Source organism: Saccopteryx leptura, chromosome 5 (assembly GCF_036850995.1).
Source record: "Saccopteryx leptura isolate mSacLep1 chromosome 5, mSacLep1_pri_phased_curated, whole genome shotgun sequence".
Classification (NCBI taxonomy): Eukaryota; Metazoa; Chordata; class Mammalia; order Chiroptera; family Emballonuridae; genus Saccopteryx; species Saccopteryx leptura.
In genome coordinates, this window is record NC_089507.1 from 70,322,073 (window position 1) to 70,349,239 (window position 27,167).

Below are 27,167 nucleotides of genomic sequence, written 5' to 3' on the forward strand. Positions count from 1 at the left end.
ACAACTTAATACCAAAAAACCCCAAACGGTCCAATTTTAAAAAATGAGCAAAAGCTCTTGGTCTTAGCACCATCTTAGAAACCTCTACCCCATGAGAGCCAAGTAGAGGAAGAAACAAATGTTCAGGCTGAAGTACAAAAGAAGAAAGATGGGGTAGAGGTCCGAGTAAACCACTAGTTTGCTCACCTGCGGAAGCCACAGGAGCAGAAATAAGGGAAGCCAGGGGCTAGGGACACTAGTACAAATTGTTGGATGGTATGTCTTTTGTCTAAACTTCTCACTGGATCTAAAACGTATATGCCATTTGATTACTGTGAGCACATTTTAAGAGAACCACCTTGCTCTTACAAAAACAGGCCTTTTTGGTCCTTTGCTGTGGACCTGTGACATTCTGGACTGGTTCTGTTCTCAGTTGTGGTTGAATATAATGTGCACAATAAATCATATATTCTATCTCAGCTGAAAAAAATACAAATAAAAAATGCTAAGAAAAATTAAATAGATATTTCTCCAAAGAGGCTAATGAAACTATGAAAAGATGCACAACATCACTAATCATGAGAAAAATGCAAATTAAACCAAAACAAGATATCACCTCATATCTGTGAAAATGGCTATCATCAATAAATCAACAAACAAGCGTTGGTCAGAATGTGGAGAAAAGAGAACTTTTTTTTTTTTTACAGAGACAGAGAGAGGGTCAGAGAGAGGGATAGACAGGAATGGAGAGAGATGAGAAGCATCAATCTTCAGTTTTTTGTTGCGACACCTTAGTTGTTCATTGATTGCTTTTTCATATGTACCTTGACTGTGGGCCTTCAGCAGACTGAGTAACCCCTTGCTCGAGCCAGCGACCTTGGGTCCAAGCTGGTGAGCTTTGCTCAAACCAGATGAGCTCGCGCTCAAGCTGGCGACCTCGGGGTCTCAAACCTGGGTGCTCCGCATCTCAGTCTGACACTCTATCCACTGCGCCACCACCTGGTCAGGTGAAAAAAAAGAGAACTTTTGTTTACTGTTGGTAGATTGTAAATTGTGCAGTCACTATGAAAAAGAGCATGGAGATTCCCCAAAAAACTAAAAATAGAACTGCCACATGACCCAGCAATCCTACTTCTGGTATTTATTCAAAAAAATCCAAAACACTAATTTGACTAGATATTTGCACCCCTATGTTTATTGTAGCATTATTTACAGTAGCCTAAATAGCCTAACAGATAGCGAAATAACCTAAATGTCCATCAATAGATGAACGAATAAAGAATAGTGGTACATACATACATACAATGGAATATTACTCAGCCATAAAAAATGAAATCTTGCCACTTGCAAACATGGATGGATCTAGATGATTTTATGCTAAGTGAAATAAGTCAAACAGAGAAAGACAAATACCATATGACTTCACTTATATGTGGAACCTAAAAAACAAGCTAAACTAAACTAACAAAACAGAAACCAACTCAGATACAGAGAATGAATGGATGGTTGCCAGAAGGGAGGGGGGTTGGGAGCAGGGTGGAAAGGATTAAGAAGTACAAATTGTGATTTATACAAATAGTCCTGGGGATGTAAAGTACAGCATATGGAATAAAGTCAATAATATTGTAATACCTCTGTATGGTGTCAGGTGGATCCTTTCATATGGTATATAAATGTCTAATCCCTGTATTATACACCTGAAATTAATATAATATTATATGTCTACAGTAATTGAAAATTAATTTTAAAAGAATCATCTTTTGAAAAGAGATTATTTTTAGAGGAATGCACAAATAACACAACCCTATACTTAAATGTGGATTTTTTTAAACCAGTTAATTTGCCCATCTATTCATTCTACCATCACATATTAAGTGTCTAATTCTAAGAGCATGGCAATGATGTTTTATGGTAACTCTGTATTTACTTTTAGAAATAGTAAGTAGGACCCCTTCTCCTTATATAGAGCTTATATTTCACATAGTGGTCTCATAAAACTGTTATAATATACTGCTCATAAAAAATTAGGGGATATTTCAAAATGAATATGAAGCAATTAAAAAAAAGAAGCATTTGATTTTTTTATTAAACAAGAAAATCAGAAAAGCAAACAAGTCAAAGAAAGTTGTTCAATTATGCAAATGAGATGCCAAACCAACTTTTATTTTATTGGTGAAAATGCACTCTGCGAAACGCTGAAAGTATTGGAGTATCTGCATGTTCCCTGAACCCCTAATATTTGTGCGTAGTACATAATCTTTAACTTTTTAGTTACTTATTTTTTAACCTAAATTAAGTTTGATTTGTCCTTTATTGAACAGAATGGGAAAGTGTACACATTTGGAGACAACAGCTGTGGACAGCTGGGACATAGCTTCACTGCTAAGAAGAGAGGTCCACAACATGTGGAAAGAATTGATGGCCTAGTTTCACAGATAAGTTGTGGAAGGTAGTAGGCTTTTCTTTTTTTTTGACTTAGAAATGACTCATGGAAAGTTATCAAAATTTAAGACCCTAAAATACATGACTATTTTTTTGTTTGTTTGTTTGTTTGTTTTGTATTTTTCTGAAGCTGGAAACGGGGAGAGACAGTCAGACAGACTCCCGCATGCACCCGACCAGGATCCACCCGGCACGCCCACCAGGGGCGATGCTCTGCCCACCAGGGGGCGATGCTCTGCCCCTCTAGGGCGTTGCTCTGTTGCTACCAGAGCCATTCTAGCGCCTGAGGCAGAGGCCAAGGAGCCATCCCCAGCGCCCGGGCCATCCTTGCTCCAATGGAGCCTCGCTGCGGGAGGGGAAGAGAGAGACAGAGAGGAAGGAGAGGGGGAGGGGTGGAGAAGCAGATGGGTGCTTCTCCTGTGTGCCCTGGCCAGGAATCAAACCTGGGACTTCTGCATGCCAGGCTGATGCTCTACCACTGAGCCAACCGGCCAGGGCCTGGACTATTTTTTTATAGATCTTTTTTTTCTGAAATTTACTTTTTCCAAATATAGTTTAATTTTTCAATTTTTCTTTTTTCCTCCTAGGCATTTCATTTATTTAATAGGAATTTATTGCAAGTTTACTGTGCATAGACCACCTAACTATGTGTTGGAGGGTGGGTAATGGTGTATAACAAAAATAGTGGTACTCCCCTGACCAGGCGGTGATGCAGTGGATAGAGCTTTGGACTGGGACACAGAGGACCCAGGTTTGAAACCCTAAGTTTGCTGGCTTGAGCACAGGCTCATCCAGCCTGGAATCATAGACATGACACTGTGGTCATGGGCTTGAGCCCAAAGGTCGCTGGCTTGAGCAAGGGGACACTCGTTCTGCTGTAGTCCCCCCACCCCCATCAAGGCACACATGAGAAAGCAATCAATGAACAATTAAAGTGCCGCAACAAAGACTTGATGCTTCTCATCTCTCTCCCTTCCTGCCTGTCTTTATCTGTCCCTCTTTCTGTCTCTGTCACATACACACACAGACACACACATACACACACACAAAATAGTGGTACTTGTCTACTTGAGTTGATAAACAAAATTAATCTCATGCTCATGCATGTAGAAGATGATGTATACTAGCATATATATTCAGAGTTTTGCATATCCTAACTATAAGGACATGTTGAGTGTCATCTACCTAATTCATAAAATACTTGCATTTAAAACACAAATGATAGAAACCGTAGCAAAGACCCTTCAATGGCATTCTATGTTTAAGGTTAGTAATAAGTTAATATTCAGCCCTGGCCACTTGGCTCAATGGTAGAGTGTTGGTCCAGGGTGTAAAAGTCCTAGGTTAAATTCCCGGCCAAGGCACACTGGAGAAGTGCCCATCTGCTTCTCCACCCTTAGCCCTCTCCTTTTTCTCTGTCTTTCTCTTCCCACAGCCAAGGCTCCATTGGAGCCTTGAGGATGACTCCATGGCCTCTACCTCAAGCACTAGAATGGCTCTGGTTGCAACAGAGCAATGCCCCAGATGGGCAGAGCATTGCTCTGTAATGGGCTCGCCCAGTTGGGCACATGCAGGAGTCTATCTTTCTGCCTCCCCATTTCTCACTTCAGAAAAAAAAAAGAATAAAAAAGTTAATATTCACCTACCATTTGTTTAGCCACATCATTTGGTACCCTTTAACCCTGACATTGTGATAAGGTATCTGTATTTAGTGTAAGATAAATTTGTTTCTATGTGTGTGTTAAGAGACATTGTCTTTCTCAGAAAGCATTAGTATCCTGGCCTCATTTTATGTATTCTTTCTCTTGCAGTTATCATACCCTTGCATATGTCTACACCACTGGTCAGGTGGTATCTTTCGGTCATGGATCAAATTGCACAAGCAGCTCAACTCATCCAGAAGCCCACATGGAAAACTTTGACATTAGCTGCCCAATTTCTGCTGACGGTATGAGTGGTTCCACTAACTAGTCATTTTCTGTTAATTGATGCTACTGGAGGATAAATATGCAGCTTCCTCTCAAAGGAGTGCCAAAACTATGGTTCATTTAGTACTGTCATTTCTCATTTGTATAAGCATTTTTCCTTATGCAGTGATTCCTGGAGTATTCGGTAACCTTTTGTAAAGATTAAGGTAATATAAAAGAAGATTCCCAAATCATTTATGTGTGCATCAGAGCAATATACTTGTGTATATATATTTGACAAACCTCTTCTAAAGCGTATCAGCCTGGCTTCATAACACAAGAACATAAAAAAATTAAATTTTTTCGACTAATTGAATATATGACATGTAACTTGATCAAAATTAATCTCTTCTGCTATTTGTAGTCAAAATCCACTTAGAAGAATATAAATTGCCTATAAATAAGTAAATTTAGCTTAGTAATACATCAGATTTTTTTGAGAGAGAGACACTATGGATAGGGATGAGAAGCATCAACTCTTAGTTGAATCACTTTAGTTGTTCATTGATTGCTTCTCATATGTGCCTTGATAAGGGTATTTGAGGGGGCTCAAGCCAAGCCACTGACTCCTTGCTTCAGCCAGTGACTTTGGGCTCAAACCAGTGACCTTGGGCTTCAAGCCAGTGATTTATGGGTTCAAGCTATTGACCTTGGGATCATGTTGATCAGCGGTCCCCAACCTTTTTTGGGCCACGGACCGGTTTAATGTCAGAAAATATTTTCGCCTGACCTGTGGTGGCGCAGTGGATAAAGAGTCGACCTGGAAATGCTGAGGTCGCTGATTTGAAACCCTGGGCTTGCCTGGTCAAGGCACATACGGGAGTTGATGCTTCCAGCTCCTCCCCCCCTTCTCTCTCTCTGTCCCTCTCCTCTCTAAAACGAATAAATAAATAAATAAATAAATTTTTTAAAAAAGGAAGGAAAGAAGAAAAGGTGGCTGGGAGGAGTCTTCCTTTAAAAAAATAAAATAAAATAATAATGCCTGACCAGGCTGTGGCGCAGTGGATAGAGCATCAGACTGGGATGCAGAGGACCCAGGTTCGAGACCCTGAGGTCGCCAACTTGAGTGTGGGCTCATCTGAATTGAGCAAAAGCCCACCAGCTTAAACCCAAGGTCACTGGCTCCAGCAAGGGGTTACTTGGTCTGCTGAAGGCCCATGGTCAAGGCACATATGAGAAAGCAATCAATGAACAACTAAGGTGTTGCAACGCGCAATGAAAAACTAATGATTGATGCTTCTCATCTCTCTCCGTTCCTGTCTGTCTGTCCCTGTCCATCCCTCTCTCTGATTCATTCTCTGTCTCTGTAAAATTAATAAATAAAATTTAAAAAAAGAGCCTGACCTGTGGTGGCGCAGTGGGATAAAGCATCGACCTGGAACACTGAGGTTGCCGATTCGAAACCCTGGGCTTGCCTGGTCAAGGCACATATGGGAGTTGATGCTTCCTGCTCCTCCTCCTTCTCTCTCTCTCTCTCTCTCTCTCTCTCACTCCTCTCTCTTTAAAAATCAATAAATAAAATTAAAAAAAAAAAGTACTGGTGCCTGGGTTCCACCCTCACCATTAAAAAAAAAAAAAAAAAAAAAATTTTAAAAAAAGAAAATATTTTCACAGACTGGCCTTTAGGGTGGGACGGATAAATACACAAAATAAAATTATGCGACCAGCGTGAAAACTGTAGTATTTTTAAATATAATTGTCAAACTTACGAGACAAGCGTCAAGAGTGAGTCTTAGACGGATATAACAGAGGGAATCTGGTCATTTTTTAAAAATAAAACATCATTCAGACTTAAATATAAATAAAATGGAAATAATGTAAGTTATTTATTCTTTTTCTGCGGACCGGTACCAAATGGCCCACGGACCGGTACCGGTCCGCGGCCCGGGGGTTGAGGACCACTGATGTTGATAATTCCATGCTCAAGCCAGCGACCTTGGGGTTTTGAACCTGGAACCTCAGTGTCCCAGGTCGGTGCTCTATCCACTGCACCACCACCAGTCAGGCAACATCAGATTTTTTTAAAGAATATTTTAAAAGCCTTTTTAGGTTTACAACAAAAGAATATTTTTTACTTAAAACAATATACATGTTTGGGGTGACACTAGAATCTATGTAAATACAATAAATTAAAATCAATAAAAACATAATAAACATGGATTTATGACTTTCTTTCAGACCTTGTGGATGTTCAAGTCAAACATATTTTTGCTGGAATGTATGCCAACTTTGTGACAACTTATCAGGTATCTATTATATTTTGATTCTTTTAAGAATTATTTTTTTCTTTAGATTTCCAAGTGAAGTGTGGAAAGGAAAGGCTGTTAATATGAATAATTTTTGGCAAAAGTTACTTTCTCTAAAACAAAAAGACTTTTAGAAGAACTTACTTTTTCTGAAAAAAACTTCCTATTCCTAGCCTTGAGGCTGGTTTCCCAGACTGTGGCCTTGGGCTAGCTTTGCAAAGTTGCAGGTGTTCTCAGAATGTTTCTCCCTGAATTAACTCTATAGATAAACATTGTAAGAAAGCTTGTTTCACTGCAATGCTTCCTCTCCTCCCCATTCTTCAGTCAGTATGTAATTTTTCCTTTAAAAGCTAGCCCCAAACTGTGTTCCTCGCCACACTGATTTGAACAACTTAGGTCTCCATGTGGTCACGCAGCCGGTTAATTAAAGACTCCCTAGTTTGGCTAATTGATTGTGTGGCAAGACGTTTGTTTCTCACTGTTCTGATACAACACAAGCAGTATTTGAAATATTTTATCATTTGTATATATTCAAATTTCTTACTAAAATAATAAGATCCTCTCTTTTAAAAAGTAGTAATTCTCACTTCCTCATTTGGCTTCTTAGCAGATAAGCCCCAAATTTATTGCTTTCCCACAAATTTATATTATTAAGTAAGAATACTAAAAATAACAGGAATGACTAGTATCAATTGCAGTCATCATGCATTAAGCACCAATCTGGATACGCCAAATGGATCAACACGTTTAATCCTCATATCAACTCCAGTTGGTATTATTTTCCTCCATTTTGCAAATGAAAACTGAGGCTCAGAGAGATGGATTCACCCAAAGTTGTGCTGTTAAGAAGTGGCAGAGCGGCCCTGGCCAGTTGTTCTCAGTGGCAGAGTGTCCACCCAGTGTCTGGATTTCCCGGGTTTGATTCCCAGTCAGGGTACACAGGAGAAGTAACCATCTGCTTCTTCATCCCTCCCCTTCTCTCTTTTGTTCTCTCTCTTCCCCTCCTATAGCCATGGCTCGATTGATTTGAGCACATTGGCTGCGGTCGCTGAGGATGGCTCCGTGGAACCACTACCTCAGGTGCTAAAAATAGTTCAGGTGCAAGCATGGCCCCAGATGGGCAAAGCATTGGCCCCAGGCTGGAGTTGCCATGTGGATTCCAGTAGGGGAACATACAGAAATCTGTTTCTCTATTTTGCCTCCTCTCACATGGAAAAGAAGAAAAAGAAAAAGAAAAAAGAAAATAAATAAATAAAATTTCTTTAAAAAAAACAAACTGATTCAAAACTAGACAATCTAGGCTCAAATCTTACAGCATTGCCCACCATGCTAGTTTCTTCCTAATTGTGAAAAGAAAGAATCTTATATCTCTGGGTGAGTTCTGAAATGTTTGTGTAGAGAAAAAAGCATACATAGTTATTTTCCTAATTTGTACTTTATTATCAGGAATGTTTTAAACTTGATACCCATACAGACTATTACTATATGCCCTGGGACAAAAAAAAAAGAGAGAGGCAGAGGTTTCTGTGTTGCTGGGGATGGTCAGGGGATTGAACGGGTTGCTCTGTCATAGCCATTCCGTGAGCCAGTCAATAAATGCCTCTTGTGTCTCAGGCTCTGCTCTTAGTGCTTGGGGTGAAAGTGAGTAATACCAGGATTCTATTGTTTGTATCCTATATGGCTGCCCTCCTTCATGGTGTTTGGATTCTACAGGGAAGGACAGATAAGAAACATGGAAATGCAAAATAAGTGTGTTAGAGAGGAACAAATGCTCTGAAGAAAACAAAACAAATTGTTTGAGGGGGCTTCTTTAGAAATGTCAGTCAGGGAAGGCCTTGTAGAGGCTGTGACATTTGAGCAGAAATCTTCACCATGCTTAGAGAGAAAGAGCATTACAGGTAGAAGGAACAACATGTCAAAAGCCCTGGCACAAGAATACATTTAGCTTGTGTGCGCAACAGAAAGAAAGCCAGTCAGACAGAGCTTTGGTAGGAAAGAATGAAGAATTCTATGAGATGTGACCAGGGATGTACGTGCGTTCAGTAATGTGAGATGGGGTCAATTTGAAATGTCCTTGGAGAGCAGATCCAGAATTCAGTTGGATGTCTGAATCTGAAGCTCAGGGAGATGTCAGCACTAGAATATAAACATGGTAACAAACTCCAGATTGTATATAAAACCAGGAGCCTGGATGAAAAGTCACCTAGAGACACCATAAAAATGAGAAGAGAAGGGAAACAAAATCCAGCTTCTCCATGTAAAGGTCAGGCAGTGAGGGGGAGTCAGAAGAAAAGACTGAGGACCACTTTCTGAGGAAAGAGGAAACCAGGGGAGGGTAGCTCATCAAGCCAAGAGAAGAAACTATTTCTAGAAGGAAGTGGCTAATCCTGTCACATCCTGCTGAGAGGTGAAGTAAGGTGAGCACAGAGTTTGTTTTTCCTTTTGTTAAGACTGAGCTATCTCAGGGGAGGATGGATGAAACCTGACTTAGTGGGAGGGACAAAGAATAGGAAAGGAGCAAATGGAAACAGTGACTGTAACAATTCTGGGTTTTGTTGTGGAAGGGAGCAGAGAACTGTGGGTTTCGCTATTATCTAGAGAGGTAATATTAAGGTATGTTTGTGTGCCAGTGAGAACGATCCATTTCCTATGGAGAAAGTAATGAAGAGAAAGAGTGAATAATCGCTTGACCAGGTGGTGGCGCAGTGGATAGAGCATTGGACTGGGACACTGAAGATCCAGGTTTGAAACCCCAAGGTTGCCGGCTTGAGTGAGGGTTCACCAGCTTGAGCACAAGGTCACTAGCTTATGCATGGAATCATAGACATGACCCCATGGTCACTAGCTGGGGTCACTAGCTTGAGCCCAAGATTGCTGGCTTAAGCAAGGGGTGGCTGACTCGGCTGTACCCCCACCTCCCCAGTCAAGGCACAGATGAGGAAGCAATCAATGAACAACTAAGATGCTGCAATGAAGAATTGATACTCCTCATCTCTCTCCTTCCTGTCTGTCTGTCCCTATCTGTCCCTCTCTCTATCTCTCTCGCTAAAAAAAAAAAAAAATAATTAATTGTTATAACAGCAGAAAGACATGTATGTTGGGGGTGGCTGCTACTGCCATCCAGTGGGTAGAGACCAGGGATGCTGGTGAACATCCAAATATCAGAAGCATCGGTTAGAAACCCTGATTCAGGTCACGAGTGGCTGAAGTGGAACAGAGAAAAAGATGGAGGTGAGATCAAGAATTGAGAGATTTAAAAAAAAAAGGAATTGAAAGATCAAGCCTGACCATTGGTGGTTCAGTGGATCAAGTGTTGACCTGGAATGCTGAGGTCACCAGTTCGAAGCCCTGAGGTTGCTGGTTCTAAGCATGGGCTCATCACGGTTTCACTGGCTTGAGCAGGGGATTGTTCACATGATTCCAAAGCTCACCAGCTTGAGCCCACAGGTTGTTGGTATGAAAAGCCCAAAGTTCCGGCTTGAGTAAGGAGATACTGCTCAGCCCTGGTTAAAGCATATATGAGAAGCAATCAATACACAACTAAAGTGAAAGCAACCATGAGTTGATGCTTCTCACCCTCTCTCTCCTTTCCTGTTTGTCTCTCAAAAAGAAAAGAAAAGGAAAAAAAAGAGAATAAGAAAGAAAAAGAATTGAGAGATCAAGGCCTTGGCTGGATAGCTCAGTTGGTTAGAACATCGTACCAACATGTTGAGGTTGCAGGTTCGATTCCTGGTCAGCGCACATGCAAGTATCAACCAATGGCAGCATGAGCAAGTGGAACAACAAATCAATACTTCTCTCTCTCTGTCTCTCTCCCCTCTTCTCTCTCTAAAAACCCATAAATAAAATAAAGAAATGAGAGATCGAGGTGGGAAATAAATTATGTTACTCAATTCTGAAGTTGCCAGCAATGACAGGAAGAATGATGACAGGCATGGTGGTATTGAAGAAGACAGTCATCAAGGTGATAAAGTTTTCAGTGACTGAAGCATAGTGATTAGGGTATTGGGAGATGATTATAGAATAAGGGGAGGCAGGTGATGCAGTCTGATGTCATGCCCCTCAGAGGAGTCGGAATTTTGAAATAGAAAGTAGAAGAAATAGTATGTAGCTGCCAGCAGGGAGCACATTATTGTCCTAAGATTCCTGGGATGTGGATGGAAAAAAGCTTCTTCATGCTTGAACTACAAGGGGATACCAGATAAAGAACCTGGAGGGAACTTTAGGTGTCATGGTTACACATCTTTTTCAAGAGGTCTTTATTTATTTATTTTTACATATATAACATTGAAAATACTTTATTTAAAAAGACTTAAGTTATTAAAATGGGTAAAAGTGACATAGTAAAAATCATTTCAAAACTCACCACCTTAAAGAAAATGTACAATGACATGGGTTATAATATATACTAAATAGGAAATAAATCATCACCTGTCACTAATGGGAAATTTTGCATGCTTTCAAAATATTCATAATTGTAAGTCAGACTAAACGTTGCTTGGGGGAATGCTCCTTTTATATTTAAAAGTCTCTTCAGAGGCGTTTTAAATTCCTCTTACTCTGGGCACTTCCTGGAAGCATCTTTTCTATTTCTTGGATTTGCAGCTCCTCCACTACATTCTTCAGACCCATGATAAGCATACAAACATAACACACAAAAGTCAAAACCACAGGCTGTGTGGCTACACAGTCCCCTTTTCTTATAGGGCTGGTACTTAGCAGGGGATTGGCACCGTGGGCAAGGTTTTAATGCTTCATCAATAAAAAGCGTTTTGGCAACTTTAACATATTCTTCCTGTTTACTATGCAAGTGAGTGACTGAAGAGCTTGTTATTGGTGTCATAACTTCTCCCCAAGGAGAAAATGTTGAAGCTTGTTCTTTCTGAGAAGAAGGTGTCCTAGCCTGAGCTTGTACAGATCTTAAAGCTGATTGATTTAAAAGATGAAACTGAGTGGCAGCATCCTGAACATTTAATATAACCCACTCAGAATCTGTTTTCAGTTGTGTAATATAAAATTTCCTCCTCTGATTGGCTTTTTTATCTTGAACAATAATTTCACGCCAATTTCTGCTCACTTTCCAAACACTGCATAGGCTTTCTGCAGTTAAGCAGTCTAAAACCACTGCAAGAATATGCTTTAAATTTCTATATTTTAGTTCTGTTAAGATGTCTAGTTAATCTATATCCATTTTCTTGCCAATCAGTCCTGCAAGTACACACTGCAGCACAGCTATTTTCCCTCCATCTCTTTCTTCTAAGAATTCACGTGTACGATTTTGCTGGAATCTTTTCCTTTTATTTTTCATAACGAGTTCATGCACTAATTGCAAGGCTGGGGTGTTTGATAAATTCTGAAAGCCTAAAATCAAATCCCCATTCTGACTATCACTGCTGGGCTGATTCTCTGAAATGTCTGAAGCAGCCGCTGGTGTTGTTTCAGAGTCAGAGTGGGTGATCTGATTTTCCTCTTCTGTCTCAGATTGTGGACCTTGCTCCTGAAGGGTAGATAGTCTTCTCTACCTTCCAAGACGCGTTGACCTCCTATGGTATCCTCCACTTTAAAAATTCCTTTATGGGCCCTGGCCAGTTGGCTCAGGAGTAGAGCGTCGGCCTGGCGTGTAGAAGTCCCGGGTTCGATTCCCGGCCAGGGCACATAGGAGAAGCGCCCATCTGCTTCTCCACCCCTCCCCCTCTCCTTCCTCTCTGTCTCTCTCTTCCCCTCCCACAGCCAAGGCTCCATTGGAGCAAAGATGGCCCGGGCGCTGGGGATGGCTCCTTGGCCTCTTCCCCAGGCGCTAGAGTGGCTCTGGTCACAACAGAGCAACGCCCCAGAGGGGCAGAGCATCGCCCCCTGGTGAGCAGAGCGTCGCCCCCTGGTGGGCGTGCCGGGTGGATCCCGGTCGGGGAGCATGCAGGAGTCTGTCTGACTGTCTCTCCCCGTTTCCAGCTTCAGAAAAATGAAAAAAAAAAAAAAAAAAAAAAAAAAAAAAGAATTCCCTTATGTTTCTGAAGTAGTTCTTTTTCTTTTCTTTTTTTTAAAATTTTTATTTATTGAATTTTAAAGAGAGGAGAGAGACAGAAGGGGGAAGCAGGAAGCATCAACTCATAGTTGCTTCTCGTATGTGCCTTGACCAGGCAAGGCCAGGGCCCTGAACCAGCAACCTCAGCATTCCAGGTCGACGCTTCATCCACTGCGCCACCACAGGTCAGGCCTGAAGTAGTTCTTGAAAAGAACTCTCCTGGTCAGAGGGAATCTTCTGATTTATCCAAAGAAAATGAGTTAAAACCACTGTCTTCGGGTGTTGAAATATTGCCTCTCTCACTTTAGTTGAAAGAGAAAGACTTTTGAGTTGCCTTTAACTTAATGTTTGCTACAAGATTACTTATTGGAGTCACAGATATATCCTGATCTGTTTCACAAGTTGTTCCACTACCAGAGGAACGCAGAAGTTCAGGATATATATTCTCAACATTAACAGACTACTATCACTAAAGTCATGGGTGAGAGAGTCTTTAAAAGTATTGCCCTGAATCGGAGATATAGACGCAACTCAAACAGGCTACAGTCATCTTTGGAATCATCAACAGTGGGGTCTTCTGTTGAGAAAAATTAAGTCTCAATTTTTGACCACTGGAAGGCGCTTCTTCTGTTTTCAAAGTGCTATTAACTAGAGCACTAAAATTACTTTGCCTTGGAAAACCGGAAGAATTGCTTGGAATGCTTTTTTCTAAATTGAGAACTTGGATTATACCACTTTCTAGAGAACTATTTTGCGATTCAAAATCTCCCTCTAGAAGACAGAAAGATACATCCAGCCTTCTGCGCAGTAAACATTTTTTTCCACTGAGCTGAGTTTTGCAAAGTTCTGGGGTTTTATCCATTTCTTTCACACCTGCCCCCCCCCCCCTTGCCCACTGTGGACCGGACAGAGGGGCCATGGGGCCTGGCAGGAGGTGAGAGAGGCAACGCTGCGGGGTGCGCCCCGGAGGAGCTTCGGCCTCGCCCCCAGGGAGACCCCACTATGACAACACCCATGCCAGGCCCAAGGCAGCGCTTCCCCTCAAGAGGTCTTTATTTAAACATTAAACAAAAGTATTGCAGAATTTCCTGACTCATTACAAGCTCAATGGAAGCCAAGGTTTAGTATGGAGCAGAGCACTAATGTCTTTCGAAGACTATATTCAAGACTGATCTTCCTTTCCAGACAATGATTTCTGACACCTCTGCCTGAACCTTTTGGTTTCAAGTATTGTATAGAACCATGATTCTCAAAGTGTCGTCCACAAACCAGCAGTATCAGATCACCTAGGAATACACCAGATGCATTTTTTTTTGAGCTCCACCCCTGACCTATTGAATCAATATATGGGGATGGGCCCAGCAATCTTGCTTTAACGAGATCACCAGGTGACTCTGTTGCATGCTGAAGTTTGAAAACTATTAATATAAAAGTAAAAATGTGGCTGATTAAAGAGCAGGAAAAAACTAGTATTTATTGAGTACGTGTACTTTTTATACCTAATATCATTTAATCTTATTAGTCTCAGGGAAGTAGGTATTGGGTATTGTTATCTCATTTTTTATTGTGGTTATATATATCTAATATACATATTAAAATTAGAGAATTTGCTATTTTAACCAATTATAAGTGAACAATTCAATGACATTAATTACATTTACAGTGTTGTTGAATGCAACCATCACCACCATCCATCTCTAAAGTCTTTTCATCAACTCAAACAGATAATCTGTAAACATTAAATATTACCGTACTTTTTGCTCCATAAGACACACCTGACCATAGGACACACCTAGGATTTTAAGGAGGAAAACAAGAAAAAAAATATTCTGAACCAAATGGTATGTTAAAATATTTAATAAAATACCATATTTTTTGCTCCATAAGATGCATATGCATCCTCCTCCCCACTTTTGGTGGAAAAAAGTGCTTCTTATGGAGCAAAAAGTATGGTACTTCCCATTCCCCCTACCTCCATCTCTAGGTAACCCCTAATCTGTATAAATTTGTCTACTTAATATAAGCGTAATCAACAATATTTGTCCTTTTGTATCTGGCTTATTTTATTTAGCATAATGTTTTATTTTTACATTTTTTAAATTAATTTTGATGAGGTGACATTAATAAATCAGGGTACATATGTTCAGAGAAAACAACTCCAGGTTATTATTTTTTTTTTTAATAAATTTTTATTAATGGTAATTGGATGACATTAATAAATCAGGGTACATATATTCAAAGAAAACATGTCTAGGTTATTTTGTCATTAAATTATGTTGCATACCCCTCGCCCAAAGTCAGATTGTCCTCCGCCACCCTCTATCTAGTTCTCTGTGCCCCTCCCCCTCCCCCTAACTCTCTCCCTCCCTCCCTCCTGCATCCTCCCTCCCCCCACCCCTGGTAACCACCACATTCTTGTCCATGTCTCTTAGTCTCGTTTTTATGTTCCACCAATGTATGGAATCATGTAGTTCTTGTTTTTTTCTGATTTACTTATTTCACTCCGTATAATGTTATCAAGATCCCACCATTTTGCTGTAAATGATCTGATGTCATCATTTCTTATGGCTGAGTAGTATTCCATAGTGTATATGTGCCACATCTTCTTTATCCAGTCTTCTATTGAAGGGCTTTTTGGTTGTTTCCATGTCTTGGCCACTGTGAACAGTGCTGCAATGAACATGGGGCTACATGTGTCTTTACGTATCAATGTTTCTGAGGTTTTGGGGTATATACCCAGTAGAGGGATTGCTGGGTCATAAGGTAGTTCTATTTGCAGTTTTTTGAGGAACCACCATACTTTCCTCCATAATGGTTGTACTACTTTACAGTCCCACCAACAGTGGATGAGAGTTCCCTTTTCTCCGCAGCCTCTCCAACATTTGCTATTACCCGTCTTGTTGATAATAGCTAATCTAACAGGGGTGAGGTGGTATCTCATTGTAGTTTTGATTTGCATTTCTCTAATAACTAATGAAGATGAGCATCTTTTCATATATCTGTTGGCCATTTGTATTTTTTCCTGGGAGAAGTGTCTGCTCATGTCCTCTTCCCATTTTTTTTTATTGGATTGTTTGTTTGTTGTTGAGTTTTATGAGTTCTTTGTATATTTTGGATATTAGGCCCTTATCTGAGCTGTTGTTTGAAAATATCATCTCCCATTTAATTGGCTATCTGTTTGTTTTGTTGTCAGTTTCTCTTGCTGTGCAAAAACTTCGTAGTCTGATGTGGTTCCATTCATTTATCTTTGCCTTCACTTCCTTAGCCTTTGGAGTCAAATTCATAAAGTGCTCTTTATAACCAAGGTCCATGAGTTTAGTACCCATGTTTTCTTCTATGTCTTTATTGTTTCAGGTCTTATAGTTAGGTCTTTGATTCATTCTGAATTAATTTTAGTACAAGGGGACAAACTGTAGTCGAGTTTCATTCTTTTGCATGTGGCTTTCCAGTTTTCCCAGCACCATTTGTTGAAGAGGCTTTCTTTTCTCCATTGTGTGTTGTTGGCACCTTTATCGAAAATTATTGGAACATATATGTGTGGTTTTATTTCTGGGCTTTCTATTCTGTTCCATTGGTCTGAGTGTCTATTTTTCTGCCAATACCATGCTATTTTAATTGTTGTGGCTCTATAATATAATTTGAAGTCAGGTATTGTAATGCCCCCAGCTTTGTTCTTTTTCCTTAGGATTGCTTTGGCTATTCGGGGTTTTTTATAGTTCCATATAAATCTGATGTTTTTTGTTGCATTTCTTTAAAAAATGCCATTGGAATTTTGATGGAAATTGCATTAAATTTGTATATTGCTTTGGGTAATATGGTCATTTTGACTATATTTATTCTTCCTATCCAAGAACAAGGAATATTTTTCCATTTCATTATATCTTTTTCAATTTCCCTTAACAATGCTTTGTAGTTTTCATTATATAGGTCCTTTACATTCTTTGTTATGTTTATTCCTAGGTATTTTATTTTATTGTTGTTGCAACCATGAAGGGGATTAATTTTGAGTTCGTTTTCTGATGTTTCATTGTTGGCATATAGGAAGGCAATGGACTTTTGTATATTAATTTTGTATCTTGAGACCTTATTGTATTGGTTTATTGTTTCTAGTAATCTTTTTGTGGAGTCTTTGGGGGTTTCGATGTATAGGATCATATCATCTGCAAAAAGTGAAACTTTTACTTCTTCTTTTCCAATATGAATGCCTTTTATTTCTTTTTCTTGTCTGATTGCTCTGGCTAGAACTTCCAGCACCACGTTAAATAAGAGTGGAGAGAGTGGACATCCCTGTCTTGTTCCTGATTTAAGGGCAAAAGTCCTCAGTTTTATGCCATTTAATATGATGTTAGCTGATGGTTTATCATAAATGGCCTTTATTATGTTGAGATATTTTCCTTCTGTACCCATTTTGTTGAGTGCTTTAAACATAAAATTGTATTGTATTTTATTGAATGCCTTTTCTGCATCTATTGATAAGATCATGTGTTGTTGTATTCGATTTGCTAGTATTTTGTTTAGTATTTTAGCATCTGTATTAATTAGACATATTGGTCTGTAGTTTTCTTTTTTTGTGTTGTCCTTGCCAGATTTTGGTATGAGGGTTATGTTGGCCTCATAAAATGTGTTTGGAAGTATTACTTCTTCTTCAGTTTTTTGAAAGACTTTGAGTAGAATAGGAACCAAGTCTTCTTTGAATGTTTGATAGAATTCCATATAGCCGTCTGGCCCTGGACTTTTATTTTTGGGGAGGTTTTTAATAGTTTTTTTCTATTTCCTCCCTGCTTATGGGTCTGTTTAGGCTTTCTGCTTCTTCATGACTCAGTCTAGGAAGATTGTATTGTTCTAGGAATTTATCCATTTCTTCTAGATTGTTAAATTTGGTGGCATATAGTTTTTCATAGTATTCTACAATAATTCTTTGTATATCTATGATTTCTGTGGTGATTTCTCCTCTTTCATTTTGGATTTTGTTTATATGAGTCCTTTCTCTTTTTTCCTTGGTGAGTCTTGCCAAGGGTTTGTCAATTTTGTTGATCTTTTCAAAGAACCAGCTCCTTGTTTTATTAATTTTTTCTATAGTTTTTCTGTTCTCTATTTCATTTATTTCTGCTCTGATTTTTATTATTTCCTTTCTTCTGCTGGTTTTGGGTTGTCTTTGTTCTTCTTTTTCTAATTCTTTAAGGTGTGAAGTGAAGTGGTTTACTTGGCCTCGCTCTTGTTTGTTCATATAGAACTGTAGTGATATGAACTTCCGTCTTATTACTGCTTTTGCTGCATCCCAGAGATTCTGATATGTCGTATTGTTATTTTTGTTTGTCTGTATGTATCTTTTGATTGCTGCACTTATTTCTTCTTTGACCCACTCATTTTTTTTTTCATCTTTCTGAAGCTGGAAACAGGGAGAGACAGTCAGACAGACTCCCGCATGCGCCCGACCAGGATCCACCCGGCACGCCCACCAGGGGGCGACGCTCTGCCCACCAGGGGGCGATGCTCTGCCCATCCTGGGCGTTGCCATGTTGCAACCAGAGACACTCTAGCACCTGAGGCAGAGGCCACAGAGCCATCCCCAGCGCCCGGGCCATCTTTGCTCCAATGGAGCCTTGGCTGCGGGAGGGGAAGAGAGAGACAGAGAGGAAAGTGCGGCGGAGGGGTGGAGAAGCTTCTTCTGTGTACCCTGGCCGGGAATCGAACCGGGTCCTCTGCACGCTAGGCCGACGCTCTACCGCTGAGCCAACCGGCCAGGGCTGACCCACTCATTTTTTAAAAGTATTATATGTTGTTTAGTTTCCACATTTTTGTGGGTTTGTTTACCTCTTTTTTTTTGCAGTTGAATTCTAGTTTCATGGCTTTATGATCAGAAAATATGCTTGGTATAATTTCCATTTTTCTGAATTTGCTGATGCTATTTTTGTGGCCCAACACATGGTCAGTTCTTGAGAATGTTCAATGTACACTAGAGAAAAATGTATACTCTGGCACTTTGGGATGAAATGTCCTGTAGATGTCTATCATATCCAATTGTTCTAGTGTTTTGTTTAAGGCCAATATTACTTTATAGATTTTCCTGTTTGGATGAACGATCTAGAGCAGAGGTCTCAAACTCACGGCCCGCCGAACAATTTTTTGCGGCCCACAGACTAATCCACAAACTACAGTTTCTGGTCGTTTTGTGACAATGAAAAGTGTTGTGTAACAGTTGCCTTTTGTAGACCTAGTGTGGCCCGCCAAACGGCTGTGATCCTGCTCTGCAGCCCACATGCTGAGTTGAGTTTGAGACCCCTGATCTAGAGCCATCAGCGGTATATTGAGGTCTCCAAGTATGATTGTATTTTTGTCAGTTTTTGTTTTTAGGTCGGTCAGTATCTGTCTTATATATTTTGGTGCTCCTTGGTTTGGTGCATATATATTAAGAAGTGTTATGTCTTCTTGATTCAATGTCCCCTTAATCATTATGAAATGACTGTTTTTGTCTCTGATTACCTTTGTTGTCTTGTAGTCAGCATTGTTAGATATGAGTATTGTTATACCTGCTTTTCTTTTGGATGTTATTTGCTTTGGAGTATTGTTTTCCAGCCTTTCACTTTGAATTTGTTTTTATCCTTGTAGCTTAGATGTGTTTCTTGTAGGCAGCATACAGTTGGATTTTCTTTTTTAATCTATCCTGCTACTCTCTGTATTTTTTGGTGAGTTCAATCCATTTACATTTAGTATAATTATTGACACTTGAGGGTTTCCTATTGCCATTTTATATATTGCTTTCTGTTAGTTTTGTATCTTGTTTGAGTCTTCTCTTTTGTTTTTCTATCATTTGTTTTTGCTTGGTTATAATCCATACTTCTTTCCTCTGTTACTTCTTTTTTCAAGTCATGTGCTTCTGTGGTGGTTTTTTCAGGGGTGGTTACCATTAAGTAACGGAAACGGTACCTACCATGTTCATTGTAGTACACTATCTCATGAGTGCTTCTGTACTCCATCCTCCTTTGCTACTGTTAATCTTCGTCCTCTCCCCTTTTTTGTTTTTGTTGTCACAGTTTAAATTTTATTTTATTGTGTTCTTGGTGGAGCTTTTACTTGTGGTTTTGTTTTGTTTTGTTTTGTTCTTTATATCTGGTCGGAAAACCCCCTTTAGTATTTCCTGAAGTGAGGGTTTTCTGGTGATAAATTTTCTCATCTTTTCTGTATCTGTGAATGTTTTTATTTCTCCTTCGTATTTGAAGGATAGCTTTAATGGGTATAGTGTTCTTGGCAGAAGTTCCTCTCTTTCAGAACATTAAATATTGGGGTCCACTCCCTTCTACCTTGTTGAGTTTCTGCTGATAATCTAATAGGCCTTCCTTTATATGCTGTATTCTTCTTTTCCCTGGCTGCCTTGAGAATTTTTTCTTTGTCATTGGTTTGTGCCAAGTTCATTATGGTGTGCCTTGGAGTAGGTTTGTTGGGGTTAGGAAGTTCTCATCTATTATTTGTTTGAATATGTTCTCCATTCCATTTTCTCTCTTTTCTCCTTCTGATATACCTATTATTCTTATGTTGCTCTTTTTGATGGAGTCAGACAATTCCTGTAGGGCTTTCTCATTTTTTTAAATTTTTGAGTCTCTCTCCTCTTCTCTCTGTTGTGCCTCTAGTTGCCTGTCTTCTATGTCACTAATTCTTTCTTCTGTCTGGCCTGTTTATTAGCTAAGCTTGTTACCTCATTTTTCAGTTCATGAGTTGAGTTTTTCATCTCTGATTCATTTTCAGTTTCAATTTCCTTGGTAATATATTCTTTCTGTTCATTGAGTTGTTTTTTGAGCTCCCTAAATTGCCTTTCTATGCTTTCTTGTATATCTCTGAGTATTTTTATGATTTCTATTTTAAAGTCTCTGTCATTTAACTCCAAGGTTTCCAATCTATTAAAAAAAAATTTCTATAGATTTTCCTCACCTTTCTGTGCTACATCTCTGTCTTTTGTATCCATGATATTCAGTTTCCTTTTCCTTAATGGCATCTGAGGGTGGTTTTGTTAATAACACTTTGTTTGGTGTATGTGTATTTCAGATGCTCCTGGGATTGTTTTTCTGTCTCTAGTTGTTGAATTTGTTGAAATTTTGGGGAGAGATATTGAGAGCCCTCCTCACGGTGCCATTTCTCTGACATCACTTCAGCATAATGTTTTCAGAGTTCAATCATGGTGTAGCATGTATAAGAATTTCCTTCCTTTTTATGTCTGAATAATATTCCATTGTATGTATAGACAGCATTCATCTGTTGAAGCTATTGATGAACATGAGTTGTTTATATTTTTTGGCTATTGTAAATAATGCTATAATACATATCATCCTACAAATATTTGAGTTCCTGTTTTTAACATTTGTATTATTCCATTTTCTTTTTTGTTGTTGTTTTGTTTTTTGTATTTTTCTGAAGCTGGAAACGGGGAGAGACAGTCAGACAGACTCCCGCATGCGCCCGACCGGGATCCACCCAGCATGCCCACCAGGGGCGACGCTCTGCCCACCAGGGGGCGATGCTCTGCCCCTCCAGGGCGTCGCTCTGCCACGACCAGAGCCACTCTAGCACCTGGGGCAGAGGCCAAGGAGCCATCCCCAGCGCCCGGGCCATCTTTGCTCCAATGGAGCTTTGGCTGCGGAAGGGGAAGAGAGAGACAGAGAGGAAGGAGGGGGGGTGGAGAAGCAAATGGGCGCCTCTCCTGTGTGCCCCGGCCGGGAATCGAACCCGGGTCCCCCGCACACCAGGCCGACGTTCTACCGCTGAGCCAACCGGCCAGGGCCTTATTCCATTTTTTAAATGATAAATTAAGGCTCAGACCTAATAAAGTGACCATAACTAGGAGTTGAAATTGACTGGTCTGATGCCATAGCTCCTCCCATTAAACTCCATATCTAAGAGAACTTGTCCTGTCTACCATCTGTGCCACAGACCTTACTGGGTTATCTGTTGTTTAACATGTGTATGTGTATTTCCTGATCATTTTTTAATTTTTCTTTCTTGAAGGATACTATTTCCACAAATGTTTCCAAGAAAAACTTGCCAGAAATAAGCCAAATGAATCAGTCCCTGACAGAACAATGGATGGCAGTGACAAGTGGAAGTACTGAATATGAAGTGGCTAAGAGGTGGTTCTGTCTGATAATTATCAACCAGTTTTGTTTTATTTGGTGCTGAAACCGTGGTCATTTTATTCTAGACATACAAGGGTTTAGCTTTGTTGTGAAGGCATTTGCATTTTAGCTATAATTTTCTTTTGCCAAGTTAGTTTGAAGAAGTCATAACTTCTTCATTGTTGACTTAACAGAGATATACAGGATGGGGCAAAAGTAGGTTTACAGTGGTTTGTATTGAAAATAATACAATAATTAATAAATAATACAAGAATAAACTCTGTGTTTCACGTGCTCACAACTCTAAACTCACTCTTGCCTCACCCTGTTTTGAGGATGTACAGTATCCCAGGCACTTTCATGGGTGATAGAACTGTAGGATGAATTAGAAATGCTTTCTGACTCACAAAACCTTCCCTAAGGTGAACTGGTTTTTGTTGTTGTTGTTGTTGTTGTAGTTGTATCTTCATAGTTTATTCTCTGGAACTCCATAAATCTCTGTTTTCAAAAGCATGGATTTTATTTAAGTCTAGATGACTTGATTAAGTCAGTTGTGACAGCTTTTGGTGAGATTTAGCAGCTCACATGCACAAAGTATATCCAGCATTTATTTATATATTCAGATATAAGATAAAAGGAGTCATGCTTTCAGTTTATGACTAAACCCTTATGTTATTACTTTTGCAGTGAAATTAGAATGATATTTTCATCTCCTGCTTGTCTGACAGCAAGTTTTTTAAAGAAAAGGTAATACCTACATGATATTTCTCTTCATTTAAAACAGTAGGGAATTTGTGTGTGTGTGTGTGTGTGTGTGTGTGTGTGTGTGTGTGTGTGAGAGAGAGAGAGAGAGAGAGAGAGAGAGAGAGAGAGAAAGAGAGACAGAGAGAGTCAGAGATAGTGACAGATAGGGACAGACAGACAGGAAGGGGAAGGGAAAGAGATAAGAAACATCAATTCTTCATTGCGGTTCCTTAGTTGTTCATTGATTGATTTCTCATATGTGCCTTGACTGGGGGGCTACAGCAGACTGAGTGACCCCTTGCTCGAGCCAGTGACCTTGGGCTCAAGCTGGTGAGCCTTGCCAAACCAGATGAGCTCACGCTCAAGCTGGCGACCTCGAGGTCTCGAACCTGGGTCCTCCACATCCCCGTCCAATGCTCCATCCATTGTGCCACTGCCTGGTCAGGCAACACTAGGGAATTTTTAAAATGAAATCTTTCCAAGTTAATCATTACAATTTGTGAATTTTTCTCTCTATAAACAAAAAAATCCAGCATAGAAAACTCCATGGGTTGTTTCAGAATTCTTCCATTTTGTAAAGAAATTTACTATTAGACCACTATTAAGTTATAATTCTTAATTCACATTGTTTACTTCCTTGACCCTGCCCTCCTCTGTTATCTGACTGGGAGGGATGGTGTTTTTTCCTGGATTTTTGTTGCTATGAGTATCATCTCATTGCTTTAACACCTAAAGGCCAAAGCTATACTTTTCAGTTATGTTGTGCTGGAACTAGTCACAGTACTACAGAGGAAAATCTAACTACTCTTTTATTTGGTTTGACACTTGGTCTGACCCAGTAGTTTAAACAATTATTTTGTGAAATGCTCAACATTTGGTCTTCTGTTCCTTCCCTTTCTATGCTCATCAGTATGTTGGTGTAGTTAGCTAAAATGTAATAAGCGGAGGAAGCAAAGGGAATTATACATTAAGCATAATAAACTAAGAAAGAGAGAATCAAATATTAAGCTTAATAAAACTGGAAAGCTTGCTTCAAAAAGTTACAGCATCCCATTTACTAGGAAGCTATAGCATTTACAATTCTGGACACCAAAGGGATCCCCCCCACACACACCACCCTGCTAAAAGGATTAATACCACTCCCTCCCCCTTGTAGGGAGAAAGAACCAGTTTTTCAGTCTCCCCAAGGTACGACCAGTTTATTCCCAGGCTATGAGGGGAGGTAGTTCTCTGCTTCCAATTTAAGGCATGTATAATGGAAGCCAAGATAGCATCCATAGAGGCCTGGCATTCTAGCTCAGAAAAAAGATCTGATTGGTTAGTGAGTGGGACAATGAGAAGCCCAGGAAAGATTAAGAAACTGATTGGTTGGCTTGAAGAAAAAGCTAGTCCTTCCTATCTAAGATGATATAAACCCAAACTTAACAAAGAACCCCCTCTCTTCTGTCTTCCTGCTTGGAAAAATGCCTTGCCCCTTTCATTTGCAAATTCTCCAAGCAGCCATGCTGCATGGGCAGCCAATCCTGAAGACGCCCAAGTACAGGCTCAAAGCAGTATCTGGACTGGACTAAGCTTTAATATGGATTGAACCATGGCACAGAATTTATGGACATTAATCTTTGTATTGGGCCTAGGCTGGACCTTTTCCATGGTGGGACCAACAGATATCAGACACTAGGAACCTATGGGCAGCTCTCCATTTCAACTTCACTCATCCTTACCAAGCCACAGTCTTTCGTACATGGGTCTTGGGAAATGCTTTTTCTGTGACTCTATAAAAGAACACCATTTACACCAGCAACAAGTACTGTGACTGAGAACCATTAAAAGATAAACTGAGGCATAGTAAATATTTTAAGAGTTTATTTGAGCAAATGCTGATTCAAATGGGGTAACACCAAACTGGAAGTGGTTAGGAACACCCCCTGACAGGAGCCAGGGGAAAGACTGATGTAGAAAAAGTGCAGAAGCAAAGACAGGAAATTATTTGATTGGCTATAACTTTAAGCCTAGTTGGCTGTTTGTGACTGGTTGTCCTTAGATTTTGATTTCATAATTTTGAGGCATTTACAGGCTTAGATTTTAGTTTGTTTATATAGGCTTCCATGACATTAAAGCCACCACAGTCTAATGGTTTCCTTGTTTAATTAACTTAACAGTATATAAAGGAGGAGAGGGGGGATAGCAGCAAGAAGGGGCTCTTAGGCTGCCCCTGCTTTCCCAGGAGGCCAGTGCCCTGCTGGTCTATCTGCAGCTGATAAACTACTTCCATTCTTTTACTAGACCAGGTCCTGTCCTTCCGCTTGTTGAATTGCCTCAGGTTGGCTCACTGGTTTAAAAGATACTCATTGTACACATTTTGTAACTCCTCCTGACCACTAGGTTGTGCTTGCTCAACCTCTGTTGCAGCTTTTCCTTGCCCATACACAACCCACAGTTGTCACATTTTTTTTCAATTACAGTTTATATTCAGTATTATTTTGTATTACTGTGCCATTGGTTCTCAGCCACTCCAACAACTTCATCAGGAAACCAAAAAAGCCCAGTTAGCCCCATGGCTTCCCACAGGCAGCTCATGAGGCAGCATCTTTCTAGAGCTCAAAAAAAGCATCCCTGTTTATCTCTCTGTATCCTGGACAAAGGCAAAAGAAGAGAAATCAGGACACTCTTTCCTCTACCATTTCTCCCACTTGCTTTCCTCTTCTTGCCATCCTTACAAGCTGGAAGTGAGAGGCTCTGCCATACAATATACCTTCTTTCTTCCCTGCTGTAGACTCTTTCTACACTGAGAATGTTATCTTTTAAAGTGGAAATGTACCCTCCCAGAAGTGATGAACCTCAAGGTTTGGTCTTATGATTTCAAAGATAATACATTTTACAATATTTTGAATTAGTACATGCACCATATTTTAGACTTGATGTTACTATTCATTGCTTAATCCAGCAAGCATAATTTTTTTTTTTTTTACAGGGACAGAGAGAGAGTCAGAGAGAGGGATAGACAGGGACAGACAGACAGGAACAGAGAGAGATGAGAAGCATCAATCATCAGTTTTTCATTGCGACACCTTAGTTGTTCATTGATTGCTTTCTCATATGTGCCTTGACTGTGGGCCTTCAGCAGTTCAAGTAACCCCTTGCTCGAGCCAGCGACCTTGGGTCCAAGCTGGTAAGCTTTTTACTCAAGCCAGATGAGCCCGCGCTCAAGCTGGCGACCTCAGTCAGGGTCTCGAACCTGGGTCCTTGGCATCCACTGCACCACTGCCTGGTCAGGCAAAATATTTCTTGATAGAACATTATAAAGACAAATTGTTCAATAGAATTCAGGCTCTTCAAACATCACCAACACAACTTAGAGAGGCAGGACATTTATACAAAGCTTTGATAGTGTTTCTGGGGCATGAGGCCAGTTTGTGATTTACTGAAAATTGGCAGTTAGGTTTATAAAAGGCAAGTTTTTCAGAGTTGGAAGGGTAGGCTTACGGCTTGATTATGATTAGGAAAGGATTCAAGGATCCTGGGTAGATAGAAATAACAAGCCAAGGATTTTGAGTTAAGAGATTCAAAGAATTTGGCATAAATTTGTCTGCTGATATTTTTTATTGAAGAGTTAATGAGTCTTTTAAGGAAGTTCCTTTCATGAACATCAAGCCATTTGCTTGGGCAGATGTCTCTTGGGATAGTAAAGTCATGCTAGTGAACAGTGGAATCCCAAAGTAATGTAAATATGTATGTTGGGGGGGAGGGGTGGAACATAGGTTCAGTTCTCTGTGTGTTGGTTGAGAGTGTTAACTGGTAAATGCTTTCAGTTCTCGGACACAGCATATAAAATTTTGCTCTTGCAGCCTAAACTTGAGTTACTTTAGAAATAATAAATTGTTAACTACTCTCTTTTAGTAGAATGTAAATTTGATGGATTTTTTGTGCCAAGTAAATTGTTTATTTTGAAAGGAGGCAAGCTTAAAGAAAAGAAGTTTATATCTGATATGTAATAAAACTAAATAATGATATATAGTTTAGAAATGTTCCTTTCCATTTGTGTATGCATTGTTCTGGTTTGTTTGTTTTGTTTTTTTGCATTTCTTGTATCCAAAGGGAATCTGGAGAAATGAATTCCATTGACGTGGACTTACAAATGGCAAGAGATACCTTCGAGAAGTTAACAAAAAAGGAATGGATTTCTTTCATGGTAATAGTTAATATTTACTTGAGAAATAGAGCAATAGAATTTCACTACAAGAACCAATATAATTGTACTTTAATTTTTTTCGATGCTGAGTGAGGGAACCTGAGATTGGGGGAGGGGGCTAGTGTTCATTATATGGTTGTTATGTTCTAGATGCTGTATTGGGTGCTGGCTTATATTTTCTCTCTCTCTCTCTCTCTCTCTCTTTCTTTTTTTTCTTTCTTTCTTTCTCTTTCCCCTCCCTCCTCCCTCCCTTCCCTTTCTCTCTTTCTTCCTCCCCTTACCCTCTTCTCTTTCTTTCCTCTCTCCCTCCCTTTCCTCTTTCTTTTTTTTTTTTTTTTTTTTTTTGTTTTTCTGAAGCTGGAAACAGGGAGAGACAGTCAGACAGACTCCCGCATGCGCCCGACCAGGATCCACCCGGCACGCCCACCAGGGGGTGATGTTCTTCCCACCAGGGGGCGATGCTCTGCCCCTCTG

General features: G+C 39.9%; 2 protein-coding genes and 1 pseudogene across 3 annotated transcripts in view; 2 read left to right on the forward strand and 1 right to left on the reverse strand.

Annotated features, from left to right (window-relative positions):
* The window catches only part of HERC3 (HECT and RLD domain containing E3 ubiquitin protein ligase 3), an 809,237-nt gene that overhangs the window by 399,434 nt on the left and 382,636 nt on the right, over positions 1-27,167 (forward strand). The gene's annotated exons all lie outside the window — the stretch shown is intronic.
* HERC6 (HECT and RLD domain containing E3 ubiquitin protein ligase family member 6) overlaps positions 1-27,167 on the forward strand; it is an 89,870-nt gene that overhangs the window by 28,091 nt on the left and 34,612 nt on the right. For both annotated transcript variants that reach the window (XM_066385436.1, XM_066385437.1), the window contains exons 6-11: positions 2,301-2,428; positions 4,233-4,369; positions 6,567-6,634; positions 21,654-21,775; positions 22,448-22,507; positions 26,600-26,693. In XM_066385436.1, the coding sequence (XP_066241533.1) occupies positions 2,301-2,428; positions 4,233-4,369; positions 6,567-6,634; positions 21,654-21,775; positions 22,448-22,507; positions 26,600-26,693 (609 nt within the window). The remainder of the gene's footprint in view (positions 1-2,300; positions 2,429-4,232; positions 4,370-6,566; positions 6,635-21,653; positions 21,776-22,447; positions 22,508-26,599; positions 26,694-27,167) is intronic.
* LOC136405557 (F-box only protein 43 pseudogene) lies at positions 11,168-13,575 on the reverse strand (annotated as a pseudogene).